Below are 26,620 nucleotides of genomic sequence, written 5' to 3'. Positions count from 1 at the left end.
ACAAGAGACATATTTAAGTGACCAGGTGTAAACAGTGATGTGTCTCACCTGACCACGTGTGATTGGATCACCCGAGAGGCATCTTAATACCAGATTTAAACGGGGTCAATAATCAAATTACTTTTTAAGCCAAAAAGTATTGTAATACATTACATTTAAAATTCTTGTAATCAGATTAAATTTACTGGCATTCAATTAAATTCATAACTTTTTTTAAATTACTTACTTTTAGTCCATTACTATGGTTACACATATTTCTCAGAAGATAGTATGTAGAATACATTTTAAACAGATTTTAATATGTACATCTGTTTTAATTTGTGACAACTATAGGGCGTGCACCCCATAACGAGAACATTCAAAACATTGTTTTGAATTCAGTGAGTGGCAAAACCAAAACCTTTTAAGAAAGTAACTTAAAAATAACATAATTAATAATGTGATTACTTTTTCGATGAAGTAGTCATTACAGTATTTTAAATGTATTTAACTTTAGAGAGGTAATTAGTAATGTGTAGTTGATATATATAGATATATATATTTTATTTTTTTATTTTTTTATTAACTTACCCCACACTGTTTATAACTAACATTATGTGAAACCTGTGACTGTACATAAATTGAATTACATTTTAATGTGCCAACATTGCTTGGCAACTGTAAACAAACTCTGCTTTGTGTTGTGCCTAAAAAACATACCTTCAAAATTACTTCATACTGGTCTTGTCTTGTCAGGAACACATCCTGCTCATTATTTTCACATTACTCCATGTTTCTTTGTTGCTCTCACATGTAAATAATGTGAAGCAGTCATGTACAGTAGATCTCTCATTATAAACAGTAGATCTCTGATTTTATAGATCTCTGATTTTATAGTGCAAAATCTCTACTGGTTGACATATTTCTGTTCTGTTTCTGACACTGTTCTCTCTTCGTTCTTCACAGGTGAATTCAACGTGAACAACATCACTGGAGTTATCAGCACTGCCAAGCCACTGGACTATGAAAGCAACAGCGGTTACATCCTCCGTGTGGAAGCTGACTCCACGAGAGTGGTGTCATCCAACCTGAGAGCCCCGTCCAAAAGTGAGCTGCCTTCCCTATCCAGCCCAAAACTACATAAGATGTTAGTTATTGGAGAAGAAAAAAGCCTTGGGAAAAACCATGCTCAGCTGGGGGACCCAGTTCCCCAATGGCTTTGTGTGTGTGTGTGTGTGTGTGTGTGTGTGTGTGTGTGTGAGTGTGTGTGTGTTTAGTTTTTAAAAGAAAAGTCATAGATATGTGCAATTTATATTTGTACACAGAACTTATTTTAAAGGAATTTTCCAGTTTCAATACAAGTTAATCTCAATCAACAGCATTACCACAAAAATTTATTTTGACTCGTCCCTCCTTTTCTTTATAAAAAGCAAAAATCAAGGTTACAGTGAGAGACTTACAATGGAAGTGAATGGGGTCAATTTTTGGAGGGTTTAAACACAGAAATGTGAAGCTTATAATTTTGTAAAAGCACTTGCATTAATTCTTCTGTTGAAACTTGTGAATTATTCGAGCTGTAAAGTTGTTTAAATCATTTTTACTGTCATTTTATTTTAGGGTTTGACATTACATCATCATGGCAATGAAGTTGTAAAATTGGCTATAACTTTAAATAGAAAAGGTTAGTAAGTGATTTTATCACTTGTTTACAGGCATATTGTTTTCGTCTTGTGGCTATACTTTTGAAAAATTGAGTATTTTAACATTGGCCCCCATTCACTTCCATTGTAAGTGCCTCACTGTAACCCAGATTTTTGCTTTTTTTATTGATTGATTGACAGCTTTATTAATCCCTGTGGGGGAAACTCATTTGCCACCAGTTCAACTCATACATATACAAGCAGCAAACAATATAGACATTGCATTCACAGATATCAACAAATGAATAAAAAAGCCATAAAATCACAATTGAGACATGATTATCAGCTGAAGGTCTATAAATCTATACCAATTCTATGAGTGTTCATTGAAAAATCTGACCGCTGCTGGGACAAAAGACCTTCTAAGTCAGTCAGTAGTACACTGAGGCATCACTAGTTGCTAACTAAATGAGCTTCTAAGTCCATTAAAAAACAGTGTAATGGATGACCTTCAAAATACAAAGCCATTTTTAATTTGGCCCTTGTTCTCTTTTCTACAGTGACCTCAAGTGAATCTAAGTAAGGCCAATCACCGAGCCAGCCTTCCTAATCATCTTATCGATCCTATTTTTATCATTCGCAGTGATTCTAACCCCCCCCCCCACCCAGCAGAGCACAGCATAGAAGAGGACACTAGCTAAGATTCCCTGATAAAAAAACATGAAGAAGCTTCTTACTAATATCAAAGGATCTAAGCTTCCTCAAGAAGAATAGTCTTGATTCTTGAATACGATCTCACCGTTCTTTTTCCAGTTGAATTTACTGTCCAGATAGACACCAAGATATTTATAAGACTGGACAATCTCTAAATCTTTTAAAGAAAAGGACGAGTCAAAATATATTTTTGTGGTAATCAATATTATGCCACAAACGCTGTCGACTGAGCTTAACTTGTATTGAACCCGGAATATTCCTTTAAGCATTTAACCAATAACCAGTAGTTCAAAAGGCTTATTTTAAGATCATGACGAACCTTAATTTAATCAAGTGTATCCAAAAATGTTGACTGATAGTGTTTGTGTGTGGCAATTAGTTATTTTTGGAGACAAGTTTGATTTATCACACAGCTGGCATGTTTTCATGGATCTCATACAGGGCCGCACTAGCGTTTTTGGGGCCCTAAGCCGATTTTCAAAATGGGGCCCCCCTAGCTACAAGTACACCTATCCAAACACACCCAACATCAATAACTAAGCAAGTTTAAATTGTGCAAATAAACAAGACTATTTATTCAAATGCATAAAGCTTAAAAATGCAGAACTATCAACTGTAGTTTATCAGCACAGGTGTAACCACTTCAGAAGCACAAAAAATAAATATATATAAAACAAATTTAAACAAACCAAACACACATATCACATGCACAAAAGTATAAATATAGCCTACCTAATGAAATTCTGTGCAAATGAATAATAAAAAAAAATAATTACCATATTGAGGTATGGTACAATAGATGCTATTTACACTTACTGTAAATAGTGGCATATGCTATTTGCACCCTGGTGTAGGCTATAATAAAACAATATATATACAGCCTCCGCCACCTTTTCCCATTTACCTGCCTGTTCCTGTTGCTGACGGCATGCTGCGCGAGTGTTTGTAGCCTTCTAGCCTGTTTAGCATTGCTTATTCTTATTCTTATTCTCATATGTTCATCATTTTATCCTTTGTCATTTTACCGTGAGTTTCGGGTTTTTCCGCTTTTCTACTGTTTCAACTGTGTGTATTTTACCTGTTGCTGCTGGTGCCTAGCTCAAGTCTGTGTTTGTAGCCTGCTAGCTTTTTTAGCATCGCTTATCTATCTGTTTTTAGCTTTTAATCCTTAACATCTGCCATTTTTCAGCACGCATCGGGTTCTCCCCCGCATTATTCTCTTATCGCGATTCAACTGTGTGCATTTTCCGTGTGCATCTGCTTTCTATTTTTATCGCGATTAAACTGCGCCCATTTTACAGCGCGCACCCGTTTTATTCCTCTTTGGTACACGGATTATTGAATTGACCTCAAAGCACCGCTTATCAAAAACAACCATAACAACAAACAATTGCGTGAGGGATTCACATCGATCTCAAACCCTCACCGCTCAGGAAAATCCAACAACAACAACAACAACAAACAATTGAGGTAAGTCATGGCATCCACTCATGTTATTTTTTCCTGCATTGCATGCCACGTATACTATAGCTTCTTCCGTCATCAGTGATGGATTCACATGTGATAAATGTAAGGAATTAGTCAGGCTGACGGAGAAGTTTAACGAGTTAGAGACACGCATCTGAACGCTACTGGAGGTCAGTGAGAAAGAGAAGCCAGTAGATACTAGTACAATGAGCAACACACACACTTTGGTTACAGCTCTAGAGCCCCCGCTGCAGGGCATTTGGGTAATGTCTCAGCAGCATACTCGCTCAGCAAAGCGACACCACTCTCCCGTTCCTGTTAGGGTTTCCAATCAATTCTCCCCACTCAGTGATGCACTCACTGAGATTCATGTTGAAAGAGCCTTAATAATTGGTGATTCTATTTTAAGGAACGTGGAAATAGAGACTCCAGCCACTATTGTTAAATGCATTTCCGGGGCTCGAGCATCTGACATCAGATCAAATTTACAAGTGCTGGCTAATGCTAGACGTAGATTTTCTAAAATTGTTATTCATGTCGGCAATAATGATGTCCGGCTTTGCCAGTCGGAGATCACTAGAGATAATGTTAAAGAGTTGAATGGCATCTATGCTAATATTATTATATTTGTATCCCTGTCTCAACCTCGGGACTCCTATTCTGAGGTCACCAGAACTGGCTGGATCCAGCTCCATTCCTGCTTCGTGTTGGACTCCACTGCTATTTTTCTCTGAGTGATGACGACTAAATGCAGCCGGTGCCAGACAAACATCACTTCAGTCTATTTACGATGGACTTCAGAGGATGAACTGATGCCAACTCCAACCATAAGACATGGGATACGTCATATGCCATTGCCTGAACCTTGGATTTAGGATAGACCTCACCGAAATTACTAGCCAGTTGAACTGCGATGCACCTCACTGATCTCTGCCTGCATCACCTCAGTCTAATGATGGACTACACTCTTATAATGGAATACACAGACTAACAATTAATTGCCAACAAAAGCCTTCATCAGCCAACTAACAAAGGACAAAGCATCTATGTGAACTTCTGCAGTTAATCCAGGATGAACTTCAAAGACATTAGTCATTCATCTTACATTTCTTACAAAACCTTTGTTTAAACACTGACCTTTAGCACTTACTTAGTTTAATAATTTTAAACCATGACTTGCACTATACATAAGTAATATTGGTCATTATATTCATGATGTTGATATAATGAAAATAACCTTGGGAGAAACCAGGCCTGGTTTCTCCCAAGGTTATTTTTCTCCATTAACCAACATCTTATGGAGTTTTGTGTTCCTTGCCACAGTCGTCTTCGGCTTGCTCACTGGGTTTCTAAATACAATTATTATTTAATTACTTATTTTTAAACACAATTCACAATCATATTTTATTAAACTACACAATGATGACTCTAAGACATTGTATATATTACAGTTTCATTTTCTGTTAATGCATGATTTTCTGTAAAGCTGCTTTGAAACTATGTGTGTTGTGAAAGGCGCTATACAAAAAAAAAAAATTTGACTTGACTATATAATCTAATAAATATTGTGACAGAACTGAACTACATCGCTGGTTGCGGGAAGAAATGCACCTGAGGTGTCACGTTATGGTACCTCGTCACTGCTGTCTTCAAACGCCAAGCGCAGCTTTAGAGAGAGCGGTCTCTTCAGTATCTACTCAACACAAACTCCAAACGTAACCAAACATGATACACAAAGTCAACACAACATTTTGAAGATGTATGCAAAGTTTTGTACCATTCTGCCCATAGGGGGCCCTACAGCTAAAAAACTGTCATAACTCAGCAGCCATTTGATCGACATAGTTCAAATTAAATATGCATGTTCTTTGGTTCAAGCGCTTCAAAATAGATTTGTCAAATCAACAAAAATGGCCACCAGCAGCCAATCAAATTTCAGCACCTAATGACTCTTATTGGGAATGGCCGATGGTCATGAAACATATTTTACACAAGCAGGATGTCTATGTGAAGCAGTATATAACATTTTGTGAGAATCAGCCACAAGGTGGCACTATAATTAGCTAATTTGCATTTTTGCGAATAACTTGTGAACCGTATAGGCTAGAATAAAATTTTGTAGTTCCTCTGAAACCATCAGTGCCCCCAAATAATATGTTTCATTTTATACATTTTACATGAACAGGAATATTCTGAATAGATTAATACTCTAAGGAGCATTTAAACCTTTATGGAGCATTTTATTTTTTTCAGAATAAAGTCTTAACCATGTGGTTCACTTTAAAAGATGGATAGAGGAACTCCGACATGAAATCATCAATTCAGGAATTTAACATCGCGCTCAGGTTTAGGCTATAAATACATATATGGGAATCATTACATTGTGTGATACATTAACATAGACATTCAGATCTTACACTTGATAAGCTCTAGACGCACACAGCTAACGGAGACCGCAAATGGAGTCGAGACCGTGCCCATCCAATCTGAAATCACACCGTGCACATTTCTATTCATAAGGTTTATACATTAAACATATTGGCTGCACAGATTCATACATTTTTTTGTAATTTTGGATATGTTTATTTAAAATGTCGCTTTATCCTTGTGCTTCTTGGATAATCAGTCAAACGAATATTTTTTTTTTTCTTCTATTATTCGGATGTATCTGTTATTCGTTTTGAAGTCATTATTCGTGCTTTTCCAAATAAGGCATTTGGCTTTGGGCACATCCCTAATTACTACTAATTGACCTGTATCATGTGAGTGCAGTAACCAAACTTAAAACATAATACAAATGGGAAGTAGACCATTCTGAGGTCACATACAAAATGTATTCAATTTGTGATGCTAGGGGGCGATATAACATAAGAAAAACTTTTTGTGCTACTCTAAGGCAATTAGGGTTAGGGTTACCTAACCAACACCAAAACTGCTGTGTCGACGACATCCACTGGATCTTTTCTGTCAAATTAGTTCATTTTGTTATCTCTCCATTTGTGCTTGGACCCTGATAATTGCCGCTTGTGGCTATATTTATTATTATTATTCTCCCCTAATACTGATCGTGCAGACCAAACTGTCAGGCCTGGAGACATGAAACTTGGAATGGTAGTACCCACACAATAAACTCATATGCATGTTCTCACACCGATCGGCTTATAGGTGGCGCTATAACAAAGGCAAATGCGTTTTGGGTCATAACTCTTGAACCATAACTCTGAATTTGAGTCAAGCCCTACAAAACTTATATCTCCGATTTCATTTCTGTCTATAATTTTTTCCGGCATTTTGAATTTGTTGAAAAACCTACTTTTTCAAACTCCTCCTAGACCATTATTCCAGTCGGCATGAAATTTGGTATACATCATCTACATATTACTATACACAGTCAAGGTCTCAACTCCAAGCTGCATATCAAATTTTGTGACAATCAGCCACACGGTGGTGCTATAATTAGCTAATTTGCGTTTTTGCTAATAACTCTGGAACCGTTTAGGCTACAATAAAAATGTGTAGCTTCTCTGAATCCACCAGTGGCCCCAAATCATATGGTCTCTTGAATTTCTATTTCCACAATAAATGTTTTCTACAATTTCAATTTATTCGAAAAACCTACTTGTTTGAACTCGTCCTAGGCCATTTGCCCAATTTTCACGAAACTTTGTATACATCATCTACAGACCCTTCTGACAAAAATTTATCAAAATTGCAATACATCAAATCATTCCAAAGATATAAGCAAATATGTTTTGGAGCGTGGCCTATAATTACTAATTAGCCTGTATCTTGTGAGCGCAATTTTCAAATTTAAGACTTTGTACACATAGACAAGAGAACACTCTGAGGTAACAGGCCAAGTTTTATTCATTTTGATGCTGGGAGTGCTGTAACTTTAAAAAAAAATCCTAATTGTGCAACTGTGCTTAAAGCAGTTGAATTAACTCCAGAACTGTATAGGATAAAAAAAAAATGTTTTTATGCATTTCTGCAAAAAAACATGTGTACCATCTTGCTTTTTTTGAAAAACCTACTTTTCATACTCCTCCAAGGCTGTTTGCCCGATACACATGAAACTTTGTATACAATATCTACTGACATTCATGACAAAACTTTATCAAAATAATATTTGATATGTCAAATCGTTCAGAAGATATTAGCCGACAGGTTTTTGGGTATGGCCTATAATAACTAATTGATCCATATCTTGTGAGCACATGTTTTAAACTAAGCAAAACTTTGTATGCATGCTCAAAAGAACATTCTGAGGCAACATGCAAAATTTCATCAATTTGGCATGGCTATAACATAAGAAATACCTAATTTCTCAACTGTATTCAGGCAATCATAGCCATAAAATGCTATTGTAATGTTTGTCCACCAGATGGAGCCACATCACAATAAATCATTGAATGTCTTCAAAGAGTAAAAAGGGAAATATTCAAATATCTTGCCACAGCCATTTATTGTGAACAAGATAAATAAAAATAATAATAAAACATGTATTACTGTTTTATATATTCAGAGTGTGCTGATGTTTAAATAATTTGATTTTTACCTTAAAAATGTTTCCATGTTCATAACTGTGTAGTCTTTTACACACTCAACAGACTTCCCATTTATTTATCATTAAAGGTTTTAGATCTACATACGAAAAGGTTATTTAGTGTTTGACAAAGAAGCGCTTGGTGCAGATGTAACCTGACACCAGTTCTTGCTTGCACTGCAAAGCTTAATGCACAGATCATATCTGAACATATCCACACAAAAAAAATGTGTCCCACCTGTTTTCACTTAAGACATATTTGATTGTGTTTACAGACTTTTTACAGAGTGTGCGTTCCTACTTACTATAAACCTATATTGCTTTAGCTCTATTTTAGTGCTTACAAGCTACAAGCTGAATAATGATTTAACATCGTGACACATGCACTTAAAGGCCCTATGCCGCTTGAACCCAGATAATTGCTGCTTGCAGCTATATTTCTAATTATAGTTTTCTATCTGTGATCTTTGCCTGTAGGCAATACAGCGAAGGTCTTCATTCACGTGCAAGATGAGAATGACAACCCTCCTGTGTTCACAAAGCCCCTTTATCTTGGTGGGGTTGCAGAGGATGCCAAGACATTCACCTCTGTTTTGCAGGTCCAGGTAAGTCATCTTGCCCCTCAGGATTGTAACTCTATTCATGCTTTGTGTAGTCTCAACCTTGAGTCGCCCACAGACCATTCACTGACCATCGAATGCATGTTGCACACAAGAAAGGCAAGAGTTGGCTGAAATCGCCAGCTCCAATCTGATTGGCTACTATGCAATTTCAGGGAGTCAGGGTGCACAGGTTTGTATCAGTCAACCAGGAAACAAAGATGTGTTTACAGGTTCCCAAACTGTGACAATGAATGCTTCTAAGAAAGAACGAGTTACTAGATTTGCCAAAGTTTGAGAAGTTTGTTGCATTGAATTTTTTTGAAAAATATTAGAGAGTTTTGTTTAAGACTCTTAGCAGCAAATAAACTAGACTCATTGAGGAAATGTACAGTTGTGCTCAAAATTTGCATACCCTGGCAGAAATTGTGAAATTTTGGCATTGATTTTGAAAATATGACTGATCATGCAAAAAAAGTATATTTTATTTAAGGATAGTGATCATATGAAGCCATTTATTATCACATAGTTGTTTGGCTCCTTTTTAAATCATAATGATAACAGAAATCACCCAAATGGCCCTGATCAAAAGTTTACATACCCTTGAATGTTAGGTCTATGTATAAATAGTCAATGAGTTTGTTAGCTCTCATGTGGATGCACTGAGCAGGCTAGATACTGAGCTATGGGGAGCAGAAAAGAACTGTCAAAAGACCTGTGTAACAAGGTAATGGAACTTTATAAAGATGGAAAAGGATATAAAAAGATATCCAAAGCCTTGAAAATGCCAGTCAGTACTGTTCAATCACTTATTAAGAAGTGGAAAATTCGGGGATCTCTTGATACCAAGCCAAGGTCAGGTAGACCAAGAAAGATTTCAGCCACAACTGCCAGAAGAATTGTTCGGGATACAAAGAAAAACCCATAGGTAACCTCAGGAGAAATACAGGCTGCTCTGGAAAAAGACGGTGTGGTTGTTTCAAGGAGCACAATATGACAAAACTTGAACAAAAATGAGCTGCATGGTCGAGTTGCCAGAAAGAAGCCTTTACTGCACCAATGCCACAAAAAAGCCCGACAACACCTTGACACGCCTCACAGCTTCTGGCACACTGTAATTTGGAGTGATGAGAACAAAATAGAGCTTTATGGTCACAACCATAAGTGCTATGTTTGGAGAGGGGTCAACAAGGCCTATAGTGAAAAGAATACCATCCCCACTGTGAAGCATGGTGGTGGCTCACTGATGTTTTGGGGGTGTGTGAGCTCTAAAGGCACGGAGAATCTTGTGAAAATTTATGGCAAGAAGAATGCAGCATGTTATCAGAAAATACTGGCAGACAATTTGCATTCTTCTGCACGAAAGCTGTGCATGGGACACTCTTGGACTTTCCAGCACGACAATGACCCTTAGCACAAGGCCAAGTTGACCCTCCAGTGGTTACAGCAGAAAAAGGTGAAGGTTCTGGAGTGGCCATCACAGTCTCCTGACCTTAATATCATCGAGCCACTCTGGGGAGATCTCAAACGTGCGGTCCATGCAAGACGACCAAAGATTTTGCATGACCTGGAGGCATTTTGCCAAGACAAATGGGCAGCTATACCACCTGCAAGCCTCATAGACATCTATTACAAAAGACTGCATGCTGTCATTGATGCTAAAGGGGGCAATACACAGTATTAAGAACTAAGGGTATGCAGACTTTTGAATAGGGGTCATTTAATTTTTTTTCTTTGTTGCCATGTTTTGTTTTATGATTGTGCCATTCTGTTATAACCTACAGCTGAATATGAATCCCATAAGAAATAAAAGAAATGTGTTTTGCCTGCTCACTCATGTTTTCTTTAAAAATGGTACATTTATTACCAATTCTCCAAGGGTATGCAAACTTTTGAGCACAACTGTATATGTTCTTGTTGCAGTCCAAATTTGGTTACAGAGTCATGTCCAATTTCAAATTTACCTGCCCATAAATGTCATTTACAAAATAGGAAATAGTTCAGTTAGATTGCTCCTTTCTGTGTAACTGGACAGTGTACACAGAATTAGCTTCAGCGCATCAACTGCTCAACATTACAGTGATATTGAATCAAAAAGAATGAAAATAAGTTTATTGCAATATATTCAGATATGCAAATTTAGAAGTAATTTGAAAGTGTAGGTAAACTCAATCATGGTTAAATTGCAATGAAAAACAGTTCAGTTCTTCAACGATGGATGTCTGGAGAACATATGACATCATATTACTCTAGTTTATCTTTGTTCTGGTGTTGTTCATAAGTGAGTTGTTGGTCCCTGTAGCTGTGTGAAGTGTTTATTATGCGGTCAGTCGGATTTCTGGTCCTGGCTGAGGAGCTTATGTCTGACTAGCTGGGGTCCCAAAGATTGTATCATCTCAAGACAGCTTGCAGCCTGTAAAATGCAACGTGCAGATACAGATCTCAACACAACTGTCAATAGTGTGGATAAGAGCGGCGCATTCAGTGGAAGAGAAAATGAATCATAGATCCTCATAGATCAGGCATGCTCTCTCCTAGAGCATGCAGTGTGTCCTTTCGCAGAAACTGTTTCTCTGCCCTTCTCTGTGTTATTCCTTTGTTTTCTCTCTCTGTCTCTGTCTCTATATCTTTGTCTGCATGAGTACTTTTCTCTCTTTTACAATGACTTTCTCTTATTTTTCACCCTGTTTGTATGTGAGATTGTATTGTGGTGGCTTTTTTTCTAAGATTGAGACTTAGACCAGAAATACACTCACTGAGCACTTTATTAGGTACACCTACACCTACTTATTCATGTGATTATTTAATCAGCCAATCGTGTGGCAGCAGTACAATGCATAATATCATACTGATACGGGTCAGGAGCTTCCAATAATATTCACATCAACCATCAGAATGGGGAAATGTGATCTCAATGATATCGACCAAGTGATTTCGTAATGATTTTGTATTTCTGTAACTGCTGATCTCCTGGGATTTTTATGCACAGCAATCTCTAGAGTTCACTCAGAATGGTGCCAAAATCAAAAACATCCAGTGAGCAGCAGTTCTACGGACCGGAAATGCCTTGTTGATGAGAGAGGTTAATGGAGAATGGCCAGAGTGGTTCGAGCTGACAGAAAGGCTATGGTAACTCAGAAAACCACTCTGTACAATTGTAGTGAGCAGAATTGCATCTCAGAATACACAATGTGTCGAACTTTGAGGCGAATGGGCTACAACAGCAGAAGACCACGTTGGGCACTTTATTAGGACCATAGTGTTCCTAATAAAGTGCTCGGTGAGTGTATATTTTATGCCAAGGAGGTCTGTAATACCTGGAGAAAGCTATCAGTTACATTACCATTGAATGGCAGTTGGCAAATGGCAGTTTCTTGACTGGTGCAGAACCCTCTTGAAGTTTGTGATTTTTAATTTTTGCTCATGGGACATCAGAACTTTTTGAACCAAAACATGTGCCATCAATGTCATGCGACTAATCATTCTGCAGTCCCAGAAATATAATATCATGACAGCGCTGATTGGATGATGACACCAGAAGAATGCGTACAGTCCCAAGTCTTTGACTAGCTGCTGTCCTGAGCATTCAAGTGAAAGGCAGCAGATAGAACATTATAGCGGGCTATAAGACAGTAAACTGTCTCTTATGTTCAGTGTTCTAATTCAGCTGTACTACATGTCATGTTGGAGCAGCAGTTTGAAGAAAATCTTACTAAACAAGTTAATTAAACATCAACAAGTTTATAGTTAGCTACCTGAATAAGAACACATCCAGTTAAATGGTACAGATATTTTGATAACTCCATCGCCTTCTTGAGGTTTGTTACTGCCACAGTAGTCTCGCGTAGCCAGACCTTTGACTAAAATGGCGAAGGTCTGGACCATATATATTATGTCAGCATAGATTGGCCAAGAATCAATCACAGTCAGTTTTGCCATTATGTGAGGTTTAGGGATGGGGCTATACGAGATACTGTATATACAATACCATAATAAAATACAGACATTGGGAAATAAATCACTTATATATTGGCACAACAATGTCCGTGAATGAATAGCAGAAAATGTGTAGAGAGTCCAGCATAGAAAACCTCATAACAGATAATTTCAAAGACATAACAATAACAATAAAAAAGTCCTGTGTGCTTCTACTCATGGAAGTTCCATCAAACCAGCCAAACAGATTAGTACTGATTAACTTCAGAAAACGTTTTCCAGTTTTGTGTGCTATGTGCATCAGACGTTTGAGCAGTGATTCCCAACCGGGGGGGTATGCATATACCAGGGGGTACGTCAGCAGGTTCCAGGGTGTAAGGGGCCACCCACTGGTCCAATGGCGGCATCCAATGGTGTGGCTGAAGGTTTCCTGCGTGTTCTGTCTTTTTGTGCGCATTAAGGTTAAGTTATTTTGTTCCAATTAAATAACTATATTATTAGTTTTATGATCCCTGTTTATTTTATCTGACTCCAATTATAAAAGTTTCCAAGGATATATTAATGTTCCAATCTTAATTATTATTATTAAATTTGGTTTAACATTTGATCATCATATTTAACTCTATTTTATATTGTACTCATTCATTCAGATTCCTGTCACTTAGAGAGTCTCGCGCCGGCCATGTACGCGGATCTCACAGTCACAAATACACCAGTATTGGTCAGTAAAACAGTAATTGACTAAATACTAATTAGATGGCTGCTCATGCTTGCCTTTTTATCTAAAAGTATTTTGTTTAGTCCCCTTAGATATTAAACACTTAATTAGAGTAACATTATCTCTACCCAGAGGTCATGACCACTAAATTTACAAAGGTAGACCAACAATACCTAAGTTAAAATAGCTTTATATGATCATACCATAGTTTCCTATGTACACTTAGCTAGAAAATATTACAATAACCAGGGGTTTAGACTTCACCCTATTTAGGCTTGGCCAACAACTTTATGTTGTCCTAAACAGAAATTCCATAACAAGCCTGTACACTCTAAGTACACTAGAAGTAATGCCAGTTTGTTAGTCAGAGCTCTAAAGTCTCAGTCGGTGTGCCCCATGCTCCACTCAGAACTGAGCTTTAGTCCGCTACTAACCTGGTCGTAGATTTGCGGAAACATGGACTTAACATAATCTACTAAAGACAATAGTTTCAGAGTAAATCAGAATAAACTCAAATGTAACAATTTATTTACTAGGTAAAAAAATACATTCATCAATTCCAATTAGATAATATTAAGTCAAATTTAGACATGTTATCAAAACATAAGAAATTCAAATTGCAATTATCTGGTAACTACACACAATGTTTTCTGGGTGGGTCATCTGGCTACAGAGACCCTGATTCTTTTGTCATCTATCCTTAAATACCAATTCTATTGTTATTTCAGATGTGTGTGTTTGATGTTATTCAGGATTTGGTTTTACAATTTAGGCACCTAATCTGTATACAGCATTAGGTCTCTGTGAGAGATCTGGGAGGGGTCATGCCCCTGATAGCATACAGTATTGTACTAAATTCTTAAATCTTACTTGTGATTTGACTTTGCTGAAAGGGAATGAAACCATTTTACCAGTTGCACTGAGACCTCTTGAATGATACCAAACATGTATGATCAGAAAACATTTTACATTACAGAACAAGATAAGTCATAACTTAGTTTTTTGATGTCCTTAAAGTGACCTGAGGTGAGAGAGAGAGAGCAGATGTGAGTGTGGTTTGCGTTTTATGGTACCTAATCAGTGGGGTGTGTTGTCTCAGGTGGAGATGCTCCTCTGTGTGAGAGTTTTATGACGTTGGTTCTCGCAGAGTTCTTTGACTTTCCCAGAAGTGATGCAGACAATTTTGTGCCAGTCTTACAGTTCCTCTGCTTGGACCCCCGGGGACAGTTCCAGAAACTTCCAGGTGGGGTCATTGTAAAATGTCTGCTGGGCCTTAGTCACATTTTTTTATCTTAGTCGTTGAAACATTTGCAGATACAGTGGGCTGAGGGTCAGTGCCGCATTGGTTGATGTTCGTAAGGATCTGATGAGGCATATGAAATAACAGTACAATACAGCAATAGCAATACAGTGCTGAGCGTGTAGAGGAACTGGAGAGGATCTGTGCAGTCTTTTTGGCCAGATTTGTTTTTATCTGTACCTGGATGAGGTAGTATTCCGTCTGCAGGATCATTCTTTGTGCCAAATCCATTGTGTCTGCCACAGCTTGTGCGCTGTGCTTGTAGAATGTGTCATCCCACCATGGGGAAATTTCAGTGTCCAGGGGTATCCTCCCTAGGATGTTGATCTGACCCATAGAAAAGTCCTCTGTTACCTCCAAGCAAAGGAGTGATTGGTCTCCATAAGTGAATTAATTCATCTCACTGACGACACACCACTGAGTATGTGACACCTGGACTGCGTCAGAATGGCCATACAGTGACTGAACATTTATGAGTTTAGTGTCATTGTGAGAATTATGAGGTTGTAAGGTGTTACATGTACAAACAACATAGTGATGAGTTTCATGACAACATGTGCAACTGGTAAACAAGGTCTCAGTACCCTTCAAGGTTGTGTATCATTAAGGTGATCCCATTTTACTATCTGAATTTTTCACTACCACGCCAATCGGGTGTATAGTTGTGGAATTTGAAAAAACAAAACAAAAGCTTGATCTGGATGGATTAAAGGAAAGTTGGTACAGAATCCAAGGCAATCAGAACATTCATCACCAGTATACATCATTAATATATATAGTTCTAATAATAATAAATAGTAATAATAATTCTATGATTATAGAATCACAGTTACATATATAATAATCACAGTGCTAGTTCAAAATTATCCAATATGTGTGATTTGCTGGCTAAGTCACAATCGGTGATACATGTCTATTTTCAAAGTGTGTAGTGGATCGATAGAAGTGTCTGCACTTCATATCATCCACTTCTTATTACATTTGCATTGTTATTAGTGATGTGTTGAAAACCAGGTGCCCTCTGATTTGCAACCATGCCAACAATGATTAATTGGTTCAATTTATATGTAGGTAGAAATGTTGAAATTTGGGTGGCAAGTTTGCTTGCAATTAGTAATTAAATCATCGATGTGTGACTGTAGCCATGCACATGTCCCATGTACATTACAGTGTTTCAAATAAGTTGTCAGAAAGTTGTAAATAGTGTATGTAATGTGTGCCATAATTATGACTGTTTTATGGCAACAGGTTTGTAATGTCATATATGTGAGAGGCTATGTGTATGTGAGAGGCAGGCCGGATCTTCAGTAGATTAGTACTTTCGGAATCTAGGCCATTATTTTGTTCCATGTGTAGTGGTGGAGCCTGGCTAGTTTTACTGTCTGTACCAGGTCAAGATGTCACGAGAGTGTAATGATGAAAGTGTGTGCTCTGTATGTTCATGTCTGGGAGATGGGTGGAACCTGTTCTAGAGCAATTGGTGTTGCACAATTTGGTTCCGGTGCTAAACCGGGTGGCCATATATCTATTTTTTGTTTGTGTAGTGCTGTGAGGTGTAAATGGCCCCTTTAGATTGCCTTCGCACCCATCTCCTGCATGGTCAATCCGTTGTCCTGGCTTGAAGCAAGGGGCTCAGAAACCTTTTGGCATCTGTCCCTCACGAGATTGCAACCTGAAATGGGAACAACCACAGAGAGAAAACAGTTAATGTTGAACCTTTAAATAATTTGCATTTAGACATGTGGTACTTTATTTTCCTCTGATGGTCACAGCCAAGCTGTTACAGACATCTTCAGTATGGTTTGTGCCATCAGGGGGAAGATGCATTTTGCTTTACAAAAACATGTACCAATACAATGTCTAATGCAAATTTAGTTTCAGAGATCAAATTAGACTGTGAACAGTGATGGTGTTCACCTTTGAACAAATGATGGTGTTTTGTGCACGCGTGATATTCATACATGTCGACCTTCAATGATAAATAAATTCCACCAAATAAAGACTGCAAAGACCATATCATTTTTGTCAAATGTCCATCTGGATTTCATTTATAAACAATAATAAAGAACATTGACATCATATTTCTCTTGCAAAACTATTAACGCTTTAAAATGTCAATCATTAACTGGTTAATTTTGATATATACTCTTCACAATAATGATTTGAAGTAAAATGAAAAGAATATACATGCTTATTCAGCATATTTAACACAACGCCTTTGAAAATTTGTTGATAATTTATCACATTGCCCACATGCGCATGAGGTACTTTCCCTACCAGTTAACACTGCCTGCTGTGACAGAGAGATTGCGTGAGAAATACTGTACCTTGCAAGTGATAGCCTAATAAATGGTTGATTTCAACTGAGAAAAGACAAATGTGAAGAACTGCAGATTATTGTCTCGGGGCTGGACTGATTATTTTGATTTTATTTAATCCTCCTATTGCCTTCAAAATCTGCATACACCTTTTGCATTTGCGGGTCAGTTTTGATCTGGTGGAGTTTTAAGCTTATAAAACATTCATAATCCAGTTGTTTTCATCAAAAACCATGTTGTAGCTCATTGTTAATTTCTTAGCTGTTCATACATGTAAAAAGATCTATATTTTTGGCATGTTAACTGAAAAATATAAAATGTTATTATGTATGATGTCAGTTTTCAAAATATACATTAACTACAGCTAAACCAGTGTGACACATGTGAAGATATATATTTTTTGTCAAGGTTTATATGAAATTTCATTTGAATATAACATTGCATTCAGTTTATATAAATATTTAAATTGAGAAATTCTAGTAATTCTCCTATTAACGTCCATATTAATTAATTACTCATTACTGCTGAAAAACAACTCAGCAGTCAAAATATATGCAGCCAAATCAATTATATCCCAACCAAACAACATCAAAACAACACAACAACATAACATCTGTACTTATGTACAGTGTTTTTAAACAAAATGTATTCCATTTTGAGACAAAAAAAAGTATGTGTGAGAGTATGGGAAAGAGGCTAAATGTAAGTGAAGTATTTTTTAAGAAAAATAGAATTCGTAAATGTGCGAAAATATCTGCATAATATCATGTGTAAAGCCACAATTGATGTCCGGGTCAAAATTGACCCGGGGACGCAAAAGATGTAACAATTTTATAAAAATGGTTAAATCTCTTCAATAATTTATTTTAAAATCTGAAGAAAAAAATGTTGATGTTCATTTTGGTAGTCTTGACAAAATTACAAAGTTTGATTCCCATACGAAAAATTATATGGCATACAAAAATTATGATTTACCTCTACCAGGTCAAAAATGACCCAAACACAATAGGAGGGTTAAGATACCTGCAACTTTGTCTTTTCATTGTGGATTATTCCATGAAATCAGTGCCCTTTCTCATTTTAAAAAGGTCATTTTTAAAGTAGATATCTGTAAGGTTATAAATATTCTATCAGAAAAAGAATGTCTTTAATAAATTGCACTGTGCCATCTCAAGCTCAATTTATTTTTCTAAAATATATTGGGATATAGCTATACTTTAAAAACAGTAACAGGGTTGACAGTTTAACAGTTCATTTAGTCATACTAGAATTATGCTCAAGGTTATGACACTACAAGGTGTTTATTCGAAAGAAAATTTAGTCCTGATATTTCTTCAAATCAAATATCCACTTTTTAATTATCAGTTGTTTTCTGTACAAATTTATAGTAACAGGGATGACAATCTAAGATCGTTTCTTCTGGAAACACCTAACAAAATATAAGAAAGTGATAAAAAGATTTTGTATTTGTAGATCACATCCTGAGAGTTTATTTATTTTATTATTATTATTATTATTATTATTATTATTATTTATGAAATTGTATGTTAATAATGGAGCATTATGATAGTAACAGTGTTGACACATAACTTGGGGACACAATTTTAAGTCTTTAAAAATATATATTACATCCACTAAAAGAGAAATATTTAGAGAGAGATTAAATACTAAATACTAGCTTTTAATTCTGTTTCTTTTTTCTTTTTCTTTTTTTTTTTTTTGGTCAAAAAAGAAGTTTGAAACAGTCAGGGCGAGCCAAAAGGCATCATCATGTAAAAAAAAAAAGCACTTAAAAAGTTAGTTCACACATAAATTTTACTCATTTACTTATCCTCATGCCATCCCAGATGTGTATGACATTCTTTCCTCAGCAGAACACAAACAAAGATTTTCAAAATAATTTCTCAGCTCTGCACGTCCATACAGTGCAAGTGGATGGCGATCAGCACTTAAAAGCTCCAAAAAGCACAGACAATCGTAAACCCTTTCTGCAGTGTCGGAAATAGGTCTACCAAGTATCGACCTTAACATGTCAAGTCAATACTCAATGACCGCAATGTGGCTGCTTTTAAACGCACACATGCATAGAAAGTGCCGTGAGAGCGCTCAAGGTGATGCGGCTTCATTTACAGTATAAATGGTTATATGCACATGGTCAAAATGCCCATACTGGCAATAAATTAATGTAAACGGATGTATTCATATCTTGACTGAATGTAAACATGCAGGACAAAAAAAAAATGGATGTGTCAAAATGTTGAATCTCTTTATAAAATAGCAATACCGATAAGAACACAAGGAAAACCATTCACTTAGTATCTTGAGTGGAGAGTTTTAGTAGATTTAATAAGCCTGTTCTATTGCTCATTAAGTGTGTTTTTTGCTGTGGTATCAAAATTAATATCAAGACTTTCCCTGGTATTGGTATCGACTACTAAAATTTTGGTATCATTCAACCCTAGCAAGAATGTCCTCTCAAAGTCATCCCATTTAATTATCTCATTGTTACACTAATCTGACATGCTCCAATCACCTGTAGGTGAGGTCACATGCTGCAGCTCACACTGGAGTTCACCTTATATGGCTTCACCCCACCTTAAGTTCATGTGCAGTCTAGAAGAACAGTGGCAGTGATGCTATCCGGTGGCCAGCGTCCTGTATTTGTTCAAGGAGACCTTATCAGCCAAGAACCCAGACTGAGTTAAGCCACGCTGCAGAAGCCGAGGGTATTACAGGGTCACGTTCATTAGTAATACAGATTACTATCTTCTGTTTACTTGTAGAAAATGTTTAAGCCGCGAACTTTAGCGAGCAGCATTAAAAAGCCATGCATGCTGCCTCGACTCAGACAAAGTCATACATTTTGTCCATTTCTCAGTTGTTTCACAGTTGTCATGGTCATGGATTTGCTATGGATTTTTGTTCAAGCAGCTCAGCGGCTCATAGATTAGACAAATCTACTTTGAAATCCCTCTTTAAATAGTTTTGAGGAGAAAAAGGTGAGAAAATTGAAACTGTTCCTTGCTCTGTCAACCCTAAGGACAGGAATGTCGGTAAAAGGAATGCTTTTACTTAGTAAAAGCCATTGTGCTGTCCCTGATTAGTCATGTATTCATTGTTCCTCCCTGATCTGATAATTAGTTTATGTGATCTATCACCCTTCTGAGAAAACATAGCTTTTCTGATGTTCCTCATGTTAAATCTTAGGTAGAAAAGGACAAAAAATAAATAACAAAGGCTTTGCTTTGTCGTAGATCAAATTCAATTTCACGGGAGTTGCGGCTCAAATCTGCACTGTAGCAGCAATCAAAGGTTTCTACTGTTGAGTTGTGTGTAGAAACAGTCTGTCCAGGATTTTATCCACCCTTAAACTTGTTTGTACCAACAACCTCTTTCATACCCCAAACTGTTTGCGGACCCCTCACTCATATAACAAATTGCTAATGAAGTAATCAAATCTGCTTCCCTACACTTCCAATCAGCTTTGCAACCTTGTGTTCTCAACATGAGCTTTTGATTTGAGTATATTGTAATCAGTGTTGGGTGTATGCTGATGACAAAATAATTAGTTGCTGTAATCTTAATTACTTTTTAGTACAAAAAGCAGTGTAACACATTACATTTTACATTCTAGTAATCAGATTACATTTACTGACATCCTATTTAGTTAAAGCGACACCATGTAATATTTATTTTTTTTATTAGAAATTAACAAAATGTTATTAATGAGCAAGTGTATATGTGCGGTGATAGGCGTGGTGGTAGTTTGAAGCTGACAGCTTGTATCCACAACAAATGAGCAATACTGACCATGGATCATTCAAAAGGCAACCCTCTGGGAAATCACCCGTTTTCAAAATTAAGAAACCTCGAAATCAAGAAGAGTCTGTAAGCAAAAAGGGGAAAGCATCAGAGCCCGTTATAAAACACGGCTTGGCTTTTTCATAGGTGGTGACAACTTCGAGAAAGGATTTAAAACCGACCCAGATATGGAGTTTTTCTCGCTCAACAGGTAAGATATTTGATTGGACCGATACAATTGAGAGGTCTGGACCATTTTATTGGACCATCTCTTAGCTCGGTAGTTCATTAAATAATGTTAGCCACACAAATGGGGCATTTTATTTATGGTACTGCAGTGCTTTCAATTTCATTTTCGAGGAAGGACAATGGGGGAAAAAACAATACTTTATGCTGGTAACAATGCCAATTTTTAAACCAGTTACTACCTTGGTCTGTTTGCCTGCTACAGTAGCTAAGTTATCATTTCCACCATTTGCACTGTTTCCACTGTTTGACTTCATCTGATATAACTAGCAATCGTTATGTCTAATGTCATCGTTGCCTAACGTTTTTAGCATTTTTTATTTTAAAACAATTGTTTTCAAGTCAAAACAACAGTGGAAGATGTGCTACTTATCTGCTATTAAGACACATTTTTCGGATATCTGTCTTTTTCTTCCTTTCGTTATTTTTTTTATTTTTATTTTTAGGGTAGGGGGCGAGTTTTGTTGTTGTTAGTGACATTTGCACAGATTCATCCGCACAGAAGAGCAGAGCCAAAGCCTGACTGACATAATTACCAAAAAAGTGTGCCTCGGCAAGTAACTTGCAGTTATATGCTTCAACTGCTAGAGGGCCAAAAGTTACATAGTGTAGCTTTGCTATCTTGTAAATAAATTAATATTTTCTCAACAAATATAATGTTTAATACATTAAATAGATTAATTATGTTAATATGTATCTCTGGTTTTTGTTTCTGTGACTGCTGAAGGGCATGCATACCCAAACGAGTTACTCATTGCAAGGGAGAAACATGTAGGGTTTAGTTTATGTGCGCAAGGATGAACAAGGAGGAAAAATAGACATAATTTTGAATTCGCTGAGTGGAAAAACAGAACCTTTTCTGTGAAAAGTGTTTTAGAAAGTAAATTAAAAAGAAATAAATAATGTGATTATTTTTTCAATAGAGTAATCAGTAAAGTCAGTAATCTTGTTACAATTTTAGAGAAGTAATTGGTTGGTAATGGATTACTTTGTTGAGTAATTTACACAACTCTGTTTGTAAAAAAAAATAAAATTAAAAAATAAAAGGTATAATATTTATACTTCTAGTAAAGTTTTATATCGTATGCCATTGCTGATTTGACCTCTTTCAGAGAAACGCTGCACGACCTCAGAAAACTGCAGAATTCCTTTACTTTCAGAGTATGTACTGAAATTGATGAAGAATGTACTTCTTGATTGTTAATCAAGTATTTTCCTTTGGTATGTAGGTTTGTAGTAAATACATTCCCTGACATACTACACATTTTCTTGTGAGCCATATGTTCGTGGACCTATGATACATTAACAACTGTGAAATTAATTTACACAGATTTGGTTAAACAAGCAGTTTACCACAAAGAACTACTTTCTTGGCATATTTAGACATCTTACTCATTTGGCATACTGCTTTAAGGACCCTGTATATTTGGGAAGTATGCATATTTGGACGTGGGGTTAGTCACACTTCCTGGTCCATTCTCAGCCACACAAAATGGCCAATTAAAAGGGCCTTTGTTTGCAGGGCCTTTAATACACTGTTATTGTGGCTGTATGTAGTGGAATGGGTCTTCCAGGCATACTGGAAAAAGTCTAATTTGTGTTAATGACTCCTCCAGGGCAGGGGCACCCTGCTATCTTTGGAGCTGCGTGTCTCATTCGCTTGTAAAAAGCTAGTATAAATCATTCTCACTGCAGTGGAGCACTTTACCGTTCTGCTGAGTTGGAGAAAAATTGATGTAGGTGGAGTGAAATCGTAGGTGGGAGCTCCCCCTAAGGGCTGAAGGGAACATCGGGTGACGGCAGAGGTTAAGCAGCTCTGTGTTTTAGGTGATAAGTAGCTTGTGGCTATTCCTCTGTTCTCAGAGTTTCTTTGACATGTCTGTGCTCTATTGTTTGTGACAGGCTGCGGATAAGGACACAGGGAATTACAGCACCATGCTGTACAGGCTGATTATCCCCCCAACAACTGACGGCAAAGACGGCTTTGTTATTGAGCCGTTCACAGGCATAATCAAGACGGCCATCATGTACAGGAACATGCGCCGCTCCTACTTCAAATTTGAGGTAGTTGCCACGGACAACTATGGTGAGGGACTCAGTAGCAGCGCCCAAGTGGTGGTACGTATATGAAAAGCTGAAAGTATACTTGTCAAGGCAAATTTCAAGAATTGTCTCTCTTTTGAATCACGAGTTGGAAATTCCACAGCATGCTGAATTTGAATTTAATGAATTGAATTCAAAGAAATTTAACACAGTCACACTACAGAGGACATTAATTTCATTTTTTTTTTCTCAACTGGTATTTATAAGGTATATTTCTTTAAACTAAGTTCACTACGGTTACAACTATAAATGCAGCCTTCAAAACTAATTTTAATTTTGCCATATAGAACCATAAATGTCCACCATGTTGTTTTTAGATACTACTACTACTACTAATAATAATAATAATAATAATAATAAAATCTAAATTAATATCAAAATTGTAATCTATGCATTATATCAAATAGTAAGTAAATTACTGGCCCATAAAATAAAAGTTACTTTATAAAATATAATGTAGAGTGGAGCTATACTGTACTTTATTTTTACAGTATTATATTATATAATATAGCACCATATAATAAATATAATAATTTATACTATTATATTTCACATTTTAATTATATTTATAAATATAATACTTTCTCTTATATAATAATTTTACTTCAAATCTAATTCTGCATCCTGTTTGCTACATTTCCTGAAATATAGGAATTTAATTGGAATTTCAGAGCCATTCTCAATATACTTCTGAATGGCGCACAACCCTCGTATCTGTGTCATCTACTCTCCCACTGTTAAATACACTGTAGAACAATCCCAAGCTACTTTTAAACAGATTGATTAAAGTTTAAATCAGTAATCTGTCTAGAGATGCAATCCATCATATGAATTTACAGCAGAGAGAGGCAGCTTTGCCCGTAACCTCCGTTAGCTGATTTTGATTAGAAAAATACAGTCCCTCTAAGCTCTCTTGAAGACCGCCCAAAGCTGATGCATAGTAGCATCGATTTTGTTGTGGGCTCCGGGGCTCGAGCGGTATTCAAACCCATAAATCAATCTCATAATAGAACTCAATATCCTGAACCTGCACTTTGGCCCAGAAGTCAAATAAATGTGCTTTTTCCAGCATGCTAGTGGGGGCGTCAAGTTGATGCCAGTTGGACCGCTGCAAATTTAGATTTGGAAGGGTAACTAAGAGCCAACTCACTGAGTCCCCTGCCCCACAAACAGACAAATAATGACATGAATTTCCTGTGATGCTGTACCATTACTGAATTTACAGCACCATGGCAAAAAGAAATGATGTTTTAGCTGAGTTGTCAGAACTAAATGTGATGAGAAAGACTAGGTGGTGCGAAATAATAAAAAGACAAAGAAAAAAAAAACACATCTTGCTCTCGCTGCAACAACAAACATACAGCACGAGCGGTGTAGTCAGACTCAAATCTCTCATGATTTATACGTTTGAATCAATATATTGACTAAATTGGTCATGTCCAACCAGGGACGTGCACAGACATTTTGAGGGGCTGGGGCTTTAAACCTTTTTGAGGGGCATTTGCTTCAAAAATGTCTTTTGGAGTTGGGAGGTGGGCTGGGGGGGTGTGCTGTACAATCTCCGTCGGACTGAGTGTGTGACCTCAATTTCTTTTCCGCTGTAATTTTTTATTTTATTTTATTTTTTTAGCCAATGGAGTAGGCCTGTTAATATATCAAAATTTTCGCATGTTATAAAATATATCCAAATATTAGAATGTTATAAAATATTGTCATATATTTGCTGAACCAATAACTGAAAAAATAAATAAAATCTTTTATACAGGCACATAAGTATGGGCTCGTATTCACAAAGATTTTTATCTTACCACTAGATGTTCTCCAAAGAGTTCCTAACTAAGAGTTTGTGCTTAAAATCTATTCGCAAAACTACTAAGAGTAAGTAAGTTTTACTAAGGAAATCTTAATGTAAGAGTAAGGCGGAGTTGACCTCGTTGCTATGGATGACGTCACATTTTATGAGCACGCTCTTTTTAATCGGCCAAAGTGATTGGTAGACAGGGAAGCACAATTTGTCAGCAATTTGTCTTCATAGACAGACAGTGGTGTATATATATATATATATATATCTCAAATATAATATGGATGGATGGATGGATGGATAGATTTGTGCAATGAAACAAGCATGCATCTCATCTACTGTATCAAATACACCGGTGAGCCCCACGATGGCTGTGAATGCTGCCTTTTTTTCTCTGAAGTGAGTGCACGTCTGCAGGAAGACATACACTATGAATTGTTGGAGGATGTGTGGTCTGGAAAGGGCATAAATAGTTTGGTACAGTAGATGATTCTGCTGACGCATGACAGAAATTCCCAATTCATCCATATAACACAGTTTCATTTTGCCTGTGGCCAGAGAGCACAGAGTTGCCAAAACCAGTGTAATTTGGTTGTTTCAGTTCATGGGAGAGGTAACTGCATCTCTAACTAACTTTACAATAATAAAAACACCCTCCCGATCTAGACGACACATTTTTTAAAGGTCAATGCCAGTACTATAATGTTAATAATATTATAATGTTATATTATTAAAATACATCGACTCAGGTGATACCTTTCTAAAAGGGTTATGTCTTAATATTCTAAAACATTGTTTTTAATGTGGATTGACGACAGCAGGCATGCTTCGGAGGACTTCTAAAGTGTTATGGGATTAGGAGCTACTTTTAGCATTAAAATGCTTCATAAATTACTCTTCCGATAACATTTTTACCAGTCCTAAAATTAGGAGTGACACACCCCTAATTTTTAAGAGATGCTCCTAAATTTCCTCGTTAGGAGCTACTTTTAGCATTAGGATTTTTTGTGAATACGGGCCCTGATCTTTAAACCAAGCAGGCTCACAGAATTAAAAATGTAATGGCATGTAACACGTTAATGACAAATAATGATCACGGTTCAAGACGCAGTATTGCCACTTTTCCAAGTGTATTCCCAAGATATTCCACAATATGCATAATATATCGTAATTGGGGGAAAAAGAACATCACTTTACTTATTTTGCTGAAATAGATGCACTCAGTTATGAACAAAGAGGCAGAAATCTGAACTAATTAATTTAAAGGTTTGTTTCCTCAGTCACACGGCGCACGTCTGTTGCGAGAGTTCACGTGTAATCTGAGATGGCCTCTGTAACATATTGGGCAGTATTATAGTCATTATAATTGATTATTAAATTCAGTAATCGATGCATTGAAGTTTCAGCATAATTTTAATGTATTTTTACACACCTACATACTATTATTAAGCT

At 36.6% G+C, this 26,620-nt stretch overlaps 1 protein-coding gene across 1 annotated transcript in view; it reads left to right on the top strand.

Moving 5' to 3' along the window:
• Positions 1-26,620, top strand: part of pcdh15b (protocadherin-related 15b) — a 423,399-nt gene that overhangs the window by 339,578 nt on the left and 57,201 nt on the right. Inside the window, exons 26-28 of the mRNA XM_051673714.1 lie at positions 946-1,086; positions 8,824-8,951; positions 23,167-23,382. Coding sequence (XP_051529674.1) covers positions 946-1,086; positions 8,824-8,951; positions 23,167-23,382 — 485 coding nt within the window. The remainder of the gene's footprint in view (positions 1-945; positions 1,087-8,823; positions 8,952-23,166; positions 23,383-26,620) is intronic.

Source organism: Myxocyprinus asiaticus, chromosome 36 (assembly GCF_019703515.2).
Source record: "Myxocyprinus asiaticus isolate MX2 ecotype Aquarium Trade chromosome 36, UBuf_Myxa_2, whole genome shotgun sequence".
NCBI lineage: Eukaryota > Metazoa > Chordata > Actinopteri > Cypriniformes > Catostomidae > Myxocyprinus > Myxocyprinus asiaticus.
Note: the sequence above shows the minus strand (reverse complement) of the source record. Positions and strands in the feature narration are given on the sequence as shown.